A 12,297-nucleotide genomic window follows, 5' to 3' on the forward strand; every position below is an offset into this window, starting at 1 on the left:
ATCAAAACTCAGATAAATCTCACTTCTGTCTTTCTTCAACATTCATGTTAAAGAAAGACAGAAGTGAGATTTATCTGAGTTTTGATGTAAATGGAAAGCACCTATTATATAACTTAATGAATTTCGGTTTAGAGCATTAAGGCCTTGGTTGTATAATGATTTATTATTCTCATTATCACCACAAGGAAGGAAAAGTATTGAACAAAAAAAAGTATTGAAGATATTGCATGGATTTACAGAAAAAGTACGTTATAAGTAATGTTATCTCAAGTCCTTCAAACACTTAAAAATTACAATAAATCTCGTAATATTAATAACATATTATTAATATTTATAATGTAATACAATATGCCACTGCTATTTAATACAAAAATTAAATATCGTACTTGTGTATAGGTCATCGCGGAAAGAAAACTTTATCATGAACGCACAGGTAATCGATACTTAAAGAATCTTGGAGATGATAAAGAGACGGAAGCAGAAGATGTCGAAGTATTTGGAAGTATGTAAGAACTCAGAGCTTCTAACTTAAATTCGACTTTACAGTCTAAAATTATAAATTATACTCTATTTACACTAAATATATATGTATAATTACACGAAATGATGCAATACATGTTCGCTATAAGAATAAATTATTACTATTTGTAAGAAAGTTTAAATTTTAAACGAGAACAATGTTATATAGTTAAAGCGCGATATGCAAAAATGATGCTAATATGCTTTGCTTATTTCTAGTTAAAAAAAACGGCTAGCCATGTTGGACCTTTTAATAGCGGCATTTCGAGAAAGTTCTTTAACTGATTTAGACATAAGAGAAAAAGTCGATACTTTCACGTTTGAAGTACGTATATGTAATATTTTTTTTAATTTTTTGTACATATTATCTAAGCACATAAAACAATATGATGATCTAATTACAGGGTCATGATACTACAGCAGCGGGTATAATGTTTGCTTTATTATTATTAGCTGAACACAAAAATGTTCAGGTATACCTCAATATCTTATGATATATTATTTAAATTGTGATTTTAAAAAAAAGTACAAATATCAAGTTTTTGTTTACAGTGTATCTTTCTATACATATATTAATATATAAATTCCGAAAAAATTAAAACATCTCAAAACAAATATGAACAATATGTTTTGATTTATTATAAATTTATTTATATTTATGCATATAAAAACCTAAATTGAAAAATATATTTTAATTATTATCGATGACATAGGAACGTGTGAGGGTTGAAGTTAATACCGTGATGCAAGAGAACGGAGGGAAACTTACCATGAAATCATTGCAAAATTTATCATATTTAGATAGATGTTTAAGAGAAGCTCTACGTTTGTATCCCAGCGTGTTTTTAATATCACGAAATACTGCGGAAGGTGTAAAACTACGTAATTAATCACTTTATTTGAATGTTTTTGAATATGTCACATAACACGAAGCATATATCGTACGTAAAATTTAATATATTATATTACATTTTAAAAATACAATATTATGTACATTTTATTTTTTGCAAAAAGTCTTATTTTTGTAAATTTTGAAATTTTTTTAATACTTTTCAGATTCTTATGTCGTACCTGCTGGGGAACGATCTTACATCTTAATATTTACGCAACTCACAGAGATCCTAATTTTTGGTCAAATCCAGAAGTATTTGATCCAGATAGATTCTTGCCCAAGAAGATGCAGAATCGTTATCCTTATTCCTACCTGCCATTCAGCGCAGGACCGAGAAATTGCATAGGTAAATTGGTTGGGATTTTCATTTCTCTTCATGCTGATAGTTTTTGAGAGACTTCGAATTTTATGTATTATTAGGTCAACGGTTCGGTATGTTGGAATTGAAGGCTATGATAGCTCCTTGGTGCACAATTTTTATTTGGAGCCCGTTGAGTATTTAAAGGATATTCAACTGAAGGCCGATATAATACTTCGTCCTTCTCATCCGGTTCATATGAGATTTAGCCCCATCAAATGCAAATAGCCGTTTAAAATTAACGTAAATACTACATGAGTGTAAAATGTGCAAATTACGAGAAAATCGTTATATATATTATACAGGGTGGACCATTTTAACCTTTAATGGAGAATAACTCGAAAACCAAGCCCGGGAGAGAAAAATGTTTCAGACAAAAGTTGTTTGGTTTCAAGGGGGCCATAAGATGGTATCATTGGTTTGACCTTGAAGAGTTATTTGAAGGTCACATGAAGGTCACCTTCAATTTCTTAAATGGAACCTACTATTTGTCATTGCATATTCTTGTAGCTTATCTCGAGAGCTTTCCAAAACACTATAATTAAGTACCTTTTCGTTAAGTACTTTTTGAGTTATGAGGCTTGAAATAATTTCTTAGTTTTACATAAACTGTAAAATATCTTGTAAAATATTCATTTTTCGATTATCTTACCTTAATACTTTTATGTACAAAATAATGAGAGGAATCAATTGGTGTAAAGAAAACACATAGATGTTTTTAAGAAAAAATATGGAATTGTTAATTGCAAATTACATATTTTTTCTTCAAAACAACTATGTGTTTTCTTTACACCAGTCGATTCCTCTCATTATTTTGTACAAGAATATGCAATAACAAATAGTAGGTTCCATTTAAGAAATTGAAGGTGACCTTCATGTGACCTTCAAATAACTCTTCAAGGTCAAACCAATGATACCACCTTATGGCCCCCTTGAAACCAAACAACTTTTGTCTGAAACATTTTTCTCTCCCGGGCTTGGTTTTCGAGTTATTCTCCATTAAAGGTTAAAATGGTCCACCCTGTATATATGCAATTGTAAACAAAGTGCGCATTGTATATGAACATTATATTTAATTATAAAAATATGGAGATGGATATTGTTTGCATCTTTCTTAATACCCTCGACTCTGTTCTGGTTGAATATCCTGGTTAAACATTCGGCGGAGATGTGCATAACCAGCGTAGATATAGTTGACACAAATTGCAATCCAAATCTTATAATATGCCCCATCCCCGAAAACGACGACTCTCTATGCGCCATTGAACTCTATTATTCATTATTCAAGGAAGCTGTTTTGAGAGTGAGAGGTAAAAAGCTCGAGAAACAATGACAAATTTTAAAGAATCCATATAAAGCAATCTAGCAATTAATTTGTAATATAATATTAAATAAATATAATGTTATATATGTACAAAACAGCAGATTGAAATATATATTTCTTTTTCTAAAATAAAGATATTATGAGTAATGTAATGCCATAAAAAATAGAAAATATAGAAATATTTAATATACAACCACAGGAAATATTTATATTAATATATTTTAAAATATAATGAATCATCTCATATGACATTAATTGTAAGAGAAACTTTAGCAAAATACATAGAATATGAAAATAAATACTAATTATCATTAGGCTGTTTTAAAAATGATAAGTAATTCTGACTAGGAACCTTAGCATCCCGTAGTTTTGTTAGATATTTTGGGCTTAGGGTCTTCAAGAACCTTTGTAAAAACATAAATTTTATGTATTATTAATAATTCATACAATTGTATTAAAATCGATCGAAAAATTCATTTGTTTTGTTCTCTTTTTTTCTATAGTTTTGTAACCGCAAACTCACTTTAAATAATCACTTTAATTGTAATATAATTATATTTATAATTTTTTGTGCTATGTATTCTAAATATATTCATATTCTGCTTCTTCAAATTTTTTTCATCTTACATAATACATGAGATTATCAATAAAATTTTAAACCAAGTTTTGTTTAGTAAATGGATAATCTAACAAAAGTAAAATTTAAAAACTAAATGAATTTTTTGACCGATTTATTTATATAGTAGTAAGTAAGAGAATTATAAATGAAACGGAGATATATATGTACCATTTTCCAAAATTTGGGAAACAATAAAATATGTAGAGCAATCGCAATATAGACGGTTTGGCAATCCATACTTCGTCCAGCTTATTCGCAATCGCTATGCCCATTAAAGTTGCGCAACGTTTTGCGCTTATTTTATTTTTGGCTATTTCCGTGTTTATACCGTATTTCTAAACAAACCAAATTACAGCAATTGATTAAATATGTGTATATATTATAATCAATTAACACGCAAAATACACAGAGTGTTTCACGAAACTCGAGAGAGAGTTTCACTAAAATACTCTCAGAAAAATGAGTGGAATTGTGAATTATTTATTCACTCTTTTTGTTACTTTTTATTGAAATGTGTTTCATGTAATACATACTACACCAGATCTTTCTGTAAAGCTTTCGGCCAGAAAATTCGTCTGTATCGGACCCGGACAAACGATTGTCACATCGATGTGCTTAGAATGTTCTAACATTAAGGATTTAAAATAACCCTGCGAATAATATAATATTACTACCTATTTCTCTTAAAGATTTTCGCAAAATTTTTCGTTCAACAAAATTATCGTATACGGCTTAAAAGTACTTACATGTAACGCATGTTTAGTACCATTATAGGACCCTGACATAATTGTCGGAAAAAATCCCGCGGCACTAGAGTTGATGACAATTTGGCCATAGCCTGTTTGTAAAAAATACCTAACTGCTAATCTACTTAAAGATACAATGGACAATACATTCAATTCAAATATTTCTCTATCGACTGCTATTTGAATGTTTTCCCACTGTGCTCTTTGACTTCGACCAGCATTATTAACGAGTACATCCAACTGAAATGCATATCGTAGTAAGATTCTCTTTCGATCAAATAAAAAATGATAAGTATTAAATAATAAATAATAAATAGTAAATAAATAATAAATATTAATATAATAAAAAATGACAAATATACATAAAAGATTTCATCGAATTGCGCAAATCAATGTGATCAATCGTAAATACGTGAAGCGTACTTTGCCAAATTTGTTGATTACGTGTAGGAATGCTTTTTCGTGCGAGTCCAGATTAAGCACATCTAAAGGGTACACTTCCACATCATCGTCGTTCAAATATTTGTTTTCTGAAGAGAAGAGAGTGAAACGTTTATAAAAATCTCAGCATATTTTTATACAATTTAATATTTCAAATTATATGAAGAAAAATCGTTAATTTATTGGAAGGAATATGTCAATTTACCTTCCAGACATTTCTTCTTCACTTGTTCCAATTCAGCGACCCTCCGAGCGGACAAGATTAATTTGCAGCCAGCTTTAGCTAACACGTAGGCTAACTGCTCTCCAATACCGCTGGACGCACCTGTTATCCATACGACTTTGCCTTTCAAAGAAGCTGTGGCAACAAAATAAATCAATATAGATTTATTTATACATTTATACTTTATAAGTTCCTCTATTTTACACGATCCATATAAGTTATAACAGATTTTGCAGTACAGTTTTTTTTATATAAAAAAAATTTTTTTTAATATGTAATTATGTTATAAAATATTATATACAGGGTGTCAGGAAATTTTTCGCAGTCCAGAAGTGTGAAGGTAGATTGGCTCAAATTAAGAAGGAAGGTCTTCTACTGTTTTGCGATATTTGAAATAATTAACGAAAAATTAATTAAAGAAGATCGGCCAATGTGCGTGGCTAGAAGTGCGTGGCGGTGAAGGCGGTCTCACTGTAACATAATGGCAGCGCGCGGCGAAGCGGTGATTGGGGAGGGGAGGAGCAATGAGTGTGTAGGCGCGCGGCGAAGGCTCTTCTCCTCTCGCATTGACCGATCTTCTTTAATTAATTTTTCGTTAATTATTGCAAATATCGCAAAACAGTAGAAGACCTTCCTTCTGAATTTGAGCCAATCTACCTTCACACTGCTGGACTGCGAAAAATTTCCTGACACCCTGTATATAAAGAAAGCTCTGTCTGGAATTCTTCTGGCGCAATTATATAAATCGTATGCACAAACGAGCGTTCTTTATTTATTTCATCTAATTTATGGCACTCAAAGGAAAGTTTCTCGTTGCCTTTTAAACTCGTATAAATAACAATATAAATAAATGTACTTACATACAGGCTTGCCGAATATCTCCTTAAAACTGAGCAATAGATCGCAATCCAAAATGGAGGGAAAAAGTAGGTAAGAGAAATAGTAGAGTAGAGTTGACAGACCAACAGTTGCGAGAAAAGCCATATTATTTGATTCGAAAAATTTCTGCCAACAAACAAAGTGAAGTTAACGACCTTGACCTTGACATATGTTGTCAAGATCACTGTCCTGAGTGACATTCAAAACGTTTTAGCCGTCGCTCGTCATTTATTAAAAAGTTATTAACAAAAGTTATTAACAAAAAAAGTTTTTTTTACGAATTATGTGTAATTTTTAGACACTTTAGACATTCAACTACAAATTACTCAAAAATCTGACGTGCTGGGGAAATTCTGCGGCCAGATTTGTTTTCAGCGTCACAAAATCTATCAGATTCACCTACTCTGCTTTTTGTAACTGAACCTCGCAGGCCTGTGTAATTAATCAGTTCTATGTAACGAACATAATGTAATGGAGTGGAAGGTTAAACACATGCGTATTAAAATCAGGGATGGGAAAGTTACTTTTTAAAAGTAACTCATTACCGTTACTCGTTACCGAGTAAAAAAAGTAACTCGTTACCGTTATTAGTTACTTATTTTTAAAAGTAACTAGTTACCGTTATCGTTACTTCAAAAGTAACGGTTCATTACTTTTCCCGTTACTTTTAATGTTAAAACAAGATAGAATTAAATAAAAAATTTACTTTGGTAATATTTTTTATTAAAATATTAATATAAAAGCAACAAATTCTTTATTTTAAATTTACAAAACCGTAAAAAATTTAAAGAGATATAGATTTTAAAGCACTTAACATGTAACTTTACATGTAAATAAAAAAATTTTAATTTCCATTAAATTTATAAATACAGCTAAATTTACATTCTTTTTGTGCTCTCGTCCGATATTTACGTCAAACTTAAAAGCTGGCCAATCACATCCATTCCTAAGAAGAATGAAATAACTGTGATTTACCAATGATGTCATTAATCGCTCCAGAGGTGTCTGTAAAGCTGGCAGGACAATCTATGAATTTCAAAAAAATACTAAGAGTTCTGATAGCACTTTTCATAGTTCTACAGTTCCTGATAAAAATTAAAAAGAGTTCCGCATTCCTTATATTAAAAAATCGAAATTGAAAAAATGTGCTAACTTCGCGAATCTAGCACGACACTCTTCCCTCCAAAGTACCAAAACGCGTTGAATATTATTTTTAGCAAGAGTTCCCGATAGTTCTGCTATAGTTCAGCCTATATATGCAATTTCAGATCGATATTCCAAAAATTAATAATTTTTTATGAATTTTTAATGTTCTTGACCAGCATGACATTTAGTGAAAATGTGTCGTGCTAATAATTTTCCGTATTTTTAACGGCAGTTCTGGACGGTTTTATAAAAGTTCTATCCTTTAGAAACATTTTTACGCAGAGTTCCGACAGTTTACTATTTTTTAAACAATTTTTGACAATTACCCAGCACGACACTCTCTCTCTAAAGTAGTAAAACGCGATGAAAATTATTATTTTTGACAATAGTTCTCGATAGTTCTGCTATATTTTAGCCTATATATGCAATTTTAGATCGATATTCCAAAAATTAATAATTTTTTATGAATTTTTAATGTTCTTGACCAGTACGACAATTAGTGAAAATGTGTCGTGCTGATAATTTTCCCTAGTTTTAACAGCAATTCTGGATAGTTCTATAAAAGTTCTGTCCTTTAGAAACATTTTTACGCAGAGCTCCGACCGTTTACTATTTTATAAATAATTATTTAAAAAATCTCTGCTTAAAAAATGTTTCTAAAGAATAGAACTTTTATAGAACTGTCCAGAACTGCCGTTAAAACTACGAAAAATCATCAGCACGACATATTTTTACTAGTGTCGTGCTGGTCGAGGACATTAAAAATTCATAAAAAATTATTAATTATTGAAATATCGGTCTGAAATTGCATATATAGGCTGAACTATAGCAGAATTATTGGGAACTCTAGCTAAAAATAATAATATTCAACACGGTTTGGTTCTTTAGAGGGAAGAGTGTCGTGCTAGATTCGCGAAGTTAGCACGATATTTTTTCGATTTCGATTTTTTTATATAAGGAATGCGGAACTCTTTAATTTTTATCAAGAACTGTAGAACTATGAAAAGTGCTATCAGAACTTTTAGTATTTTTTTTTAAATTCGTAGATTGTCGTATCAGCTTCACAAACACCTCTCAGAGCAATAAATTTTATCCGAAATATTATCGAATTTTATATAAATGTCGGTCGATGACTAAAAATTGAACATGACAGAAATACGATGTCATAAGTATTTTCAAAATATGAAAAGTAACGGTAAAAGTAACTGTTAAATTCGTTATCATTACTAAAAAAATGTAACTACGTTATCGTTACAGTTACAGAAAAAAAATGTAACGCTGTTACCAGTCCGTTACCAAAAAAGAGTAACTATAACGGTAACGGCGTTACAAGTAACGCGTTACTTCCCAACCCTGATTAAAATATGTATGTATAAGTGCACAAACAGATAATTAATGTGAAATAGTTTCAAATCATTTTCTACATATACGTAATTTTTGTTCCTTTTTTTTTGAACAATATATATCATTAAATTTTTTTCTTTCTTAAATTTTTAATATTTATTATTTGTTTTCTTTTTTTATTGAGTATATATATATATATGTATATATTGTATGTATGAATTTATAAATTCAGACAACACACATCTCTAAAAGACGTCTTAAAAATGACTTCAAGTTTTATCATATTTTAGATATCTTTAAGATGTTTTTTGGCTTCCTTCTTATTAATGCTGTCTTATAATTCACATTTCTTATAATTTCTCAGGTGACATTTAAAAATTACGTCACTGTAATCAATGAGTGAAAAATACAGCGAAAATAAAAATCTCTCACATGAGATAATAATGCGAGTTAAAAATATATAAAGCTGCAGTTTCTTTCTATATTACAAAGTCCATATAAATGCCCAGTTCCAATTATTTCCGATCAAGCTAACGAAATTTACATTTCTCTCATCAATTGAGTTTGTGATCAATTATGATCAAGTTTATTACGAAGTAAGTCGAAAATAGAAATTCCATGCAGATCGGCCATTGATGATTGCAATTTAGTACAAAATACAGGATGTGTTTATCAAACAAAAGAAAAAGTATTATAATAAATGATGAAATAGGAAATGCAAAAAGTCAGACTTAAAAATATTGAATATATATCAAATGCAAATGATGTTCGAATAAAGTGAATAAATAAATTTAAGTGTTGTCTGGGAACGATATATATTCTATTATATCCAGAAATAATCAAACATAAAATGTAAATTAAAATAAGATTTCTTAAAAATTTACTAAAAATGTAATATAAAGATTATAATAATATAATCTTCAAGTGTTTGTAAAAAATATAAAGAATATGGTTTATTAAATATAGTATATTAAAGATGAAAGAAAATAATTTTATGCTAAATTATATTTGCGATTGTATGCTCTCTATTATGAAACAAACTGCGAAACAAACATACGTTGTGACATTATAAGTTATTTAAAATGTATAGAAAATTAAAATGAACAATACTTTTTATAATTTCTAACATTAAAATTAATAATTTTAGTCTCAAAAATATTTAAGTGCCACATTTCATAATAATTATCTAAAATATCTCTTACGAATATTTTGCATTATTTGTGTTTGTCAAAAAATGGAAAACGCTTTCATTTTTCTTGCTTATTAATTCCATAAATTCCATAAATTTGTCTATAAATAACTTTGAATGTATTAAAACAATACTAAATTTATATATACATATTTGACTCGTATATATTTATACATGTATAGATTAGATGGATTGTAGATCATTAGTTATGATTATGTTATTTATATTGTAACATGCAAGCAGAAATTATTTCTATTTTCTGAATGTAATTGCGTCTTCTTATAAAATATTTTAGAGAATGATTCAAAATTACTCGGGCATAAATGTGAATTTTTTATAGTATTTTATTTAAGTAAAAGTAAAATTTGCTTTCTCTCGATTTACCTGTATGTATCTCTCTTCTCTAATATATATTACTCCCTTCTAATTAATGAAAAACTAATTCACTAAATGTGTTGAGGAGACACACGATGCAGTGCGTGGTCACTTCGTCGCAGGCCTTAACGAGAATAAAAGTTTTACACATATCAGTGACAATGCTATAGACGTATTATATAATACATCTATGATTTTAAATGCACGTCATTCAGTCGTAAAAAATCGCAAAATATAAATTATCATGCATATATAAAATATAATTAGCATGCAATAACTCTCAGTCAGCGGGTTATTTATAAATATTTTTATCTTATAGATTAAGTATTTACAGATTAAAAATCTATATTTTTAAAATTGTTTTATAAAGGCCGATATATATAATGGAAGTAAATATTTCATGTATATCTATCATAAAATTGCAATAAAAATATCATCTATCCTTATTTTAAAAATATTTTTCCTTTTACTTTAATTTTTACACGCGTATTGTCTCGCCAACCGAGAGTTAGAAGCAACGGATTTTTTCATGCATTTACAAATCCTTTGCTTCAAAATAAAAGGTTGTCACTCACCGGCACTGATGCGCAACAGCGGAGTTGATATTGAAGCTACGATGTTTGTAACATACAAATATAAAATCCAAATTATATCAATGTTTAAAATAATATTTTAAGAAATTATTATTAGACTCATTGAATTTTATATCCGATGCACACAATTATAAATAGATATATAAATATAAAATAATTTTATAATTATTTATTTTAAGTAGAAACTTTTATAAAAAAAATTATTACAAAAATTTTCCCAATTTTTCTTGTTTAAATTATTCATATAAATCAAATTAATAAATTTATTTATTTATTTATATACAATTAATATAAATAATACTCACCATCAGGTTGTTTCGCCGGTGCAGGATGCCTTTCCTAGGCCTGCTACTTTCAGATCATCTGGGTTGTTGCGTCGATCTATAACATATAAATAGAAAATCTCAATTGTAATAACGTCCAAAATAATATTAATATTTCAAAAAATTATTATTGTATGTATTGAATTTTATATTCAATCCATATAATAATAAGCAGATTAATAAAATAATTCTATAAATTAAAAAAATGTTACTAAATATAATTCTATAAATTAAAAAAATGTTACTAATAATTCTTTAATAACTTTATAAAAGCTTATACTTTTACAAGATTATAGCTTTTATTTAAAAATCTTTGTCTTCAATCCTCTCTTATTTAAATCATATAAATAAAAAAATCAAATTAATTGTTGCGATTAATTGTTTAATTTTTAAAAATAAACAAATCAATTTTAATGGCAATACGAGTCAAGTGTCGATCTTATAACACAGTTATTTATTATACAAACAAATAAGTATAGAACAAATTACAAAGAAAAGTTTGCGAACGTTTCGACCCTATTTTTGGGCCATCTTCAGCGCAAAAATGATAATGTGATGAAAAAAAGGAAATGTGATGAAAAAAAGGAAAAAAAAGGAACAAAGTTTTACATAGAAGTCAGTTAGAGTTACATAGAAATCAGTTATAAAGTGTGCCGTCTAAAGAAATAATGAATGCCTCGGTTCCTCATTATTTTGACGATGCCTGTAATAAAATCAGTCAAAAATTTTTCAAAGAAAATGAAATAAAAACAAAAATTGAAATAAATGAAATAAATAATATAAACTAATATGAACAAAGATAGGATAAAGTAAATTCAATAAAATTAAACTAAAAAGTTAAGAGGTTAAAAAAAACTTTGTGTCAATTTTCCAAAAAGTCAAACAGCAAATAAGAATAATTTTAATAATAAATAGAAAAATTTTTTGTGTCAATCTTTAAAAGTCAACAGCAAATTAGAATAATATAAATAAATAAACTGAATATAGAGACTTGTATAGAATTAAAATTAAAAAGTTAAGAAGTTGAACTACAAATTAAGACTTACTTTCAGGCATCGAAAACAATGACGAGCCATTAGAGACAAATGGAGACAGCCAAACATCTCCGAAGACAATGATCGACTAGTCTTTAACGGATAGCTGTGACTTATTTATAAGCGATAAAGCGAGTCAAATAATATATAAATGTACACATACGCAAAGTCGCAGACCTATTTGTTATGTTAGAAGACTGTGTTAAATTTTTGGCAAACTATTGACAATATTTAGATAAATTTCTGGTAAACGTTCAGTATCCGTTTACAAATTTAGACCATTTTTGTCTTT

General features: G+C 28.5%; 2 protein-coding genes across 3 annotated transcripts; one reads left to right on the plus strand and one right to left on the minus strand.

The window, feature by feature from the left end:
* Nucleotides 1-746: 746 nt before the first annotated feature.
* On the plus strand, nt 747-1,997 carry LOC145973268 (cytochrome P450 4C1-like). Its single transcript, XM_083102526.1, has 5 exons — nt 747-844; nt 924-992; nt 1,233-1,401; nt 1,576-1,663; nt 1,832-1,997. The coding sequence occupies exons 1-5, from the start codon at nt 758-760 to the stop codon at nt 1,995-1,997; spliced, it is 579 nt and encodes a 192-aa protein (XP_082958652.1). The 5' UTR covers nt 747-757.
* Nucleotides 1,998-3,303: 1,306 nt separating this feature from the next.
* On the minus strand, nt 3,304-12,080 carry LOC145972938 (dehydrogenase/reductase SDR family member 7-like). 2 transcript variants are annotated; one of them, XM_083101988.1, is made up of 11 exons: nt 12,018-12,066; nt 10,954-11,029; nt 10,631-10,666; nt 10,065-10,179; nt 5,983-6,127; nt 5,105-5,257; nt 4,882-4,988; nt 4,459-4,698; nt 4,246-4,362; nt 3,881-4,047; nt 3,304-3,497 (listed from the first exon to the last, which is right to left on the minus strand). In XM_083101988.1, the coding sequence occupies exons 5-11, from the start codon at nt 6,104-6,106 to the stop codon at nt 3,395-3,397; spliced, it is 1,011 nt and encodes a 336-aa protein (XP_082958114.1). In that variant the 5' UTR covers nt 6,107-6,127; nt 10,065-10,179; nt 10,631-10,666; nt 10,954-11,029; nt 12,018-12,066; the 3' UTR covers nt 3,304-3,394. The 2 variants fall into 2 exon arrangements, with proteins under 2 accessions (XP_082958114.1, XP_082958113.1); XM_083101987.1 differs by lacking the exon at nt 10,065-10,179 and having other exon boundaries at nt 12,018-12,080.
* Between the last annotated feature and the right edge of the window lie 217 nt (nt 12,081-12,297).

Source organism: Camponotus vicinus, unplaced genomic scaffold, assembly GCF_025532165.1.
Source record: "Camponotus vicinus isolate PSW18456_S1 unplaced genomic scaffold, iyCamVici1.0 SCAF_6, whole genome shotgun sequence".
NCBI classification, from domain to species: domain Eukaryota; kingdom Metazoa; phylum Arthropoda; class Insecta; order Hymenoptera; family Formicidae; genus Camponotus; species Camponotus vicinus.

What these genes read in the sequence shown, in the direction of transcription:
- LOC145972938 (XM_083101987.1), bottom strand. An exon ending in GTACTAAACATGCGTTACAT is followed by an intron (nt 4,363 to 4,458) that starts GTAAGTACTTTT and finishes TATTATTCGCAG; the next exon opens with GGTTATTTTAAATCCTTAAT. An exon ending in TTACAGAAAGATCTGGTGTA is followed by an intron (nt 4,048 to 4,245) that starts GTATGTATTACA and finishes TGGTTTGTTTAG; the next exon opens with AAATACGGTATAAACACGGA.
- LOC145973268 (XM_083102526.1), top strand. Translation starts at nt 758, where the DNA reads ATGTTGGACCTTTTAATAGCGGCATTTCGAGAAAGTTCTTTAACTGAT. An exon ending in TCGATACTTTCACGTTTGAA is followed by an intron (nt 845 to 923) that starts GTACGTATATGT and finishes ATCTAATTACAG; the next exon opens with GGTCATGATACTACAGCAGC. An exon ending in ATTTTTGGTCAAATCCAGAA is followed by an intron (nt 1,664 to 1,831) that starts GTATTTGATCCA and finishes ATGTATTATTAG; the next exon opens with GTCAACGGTTCGGTATGTTG.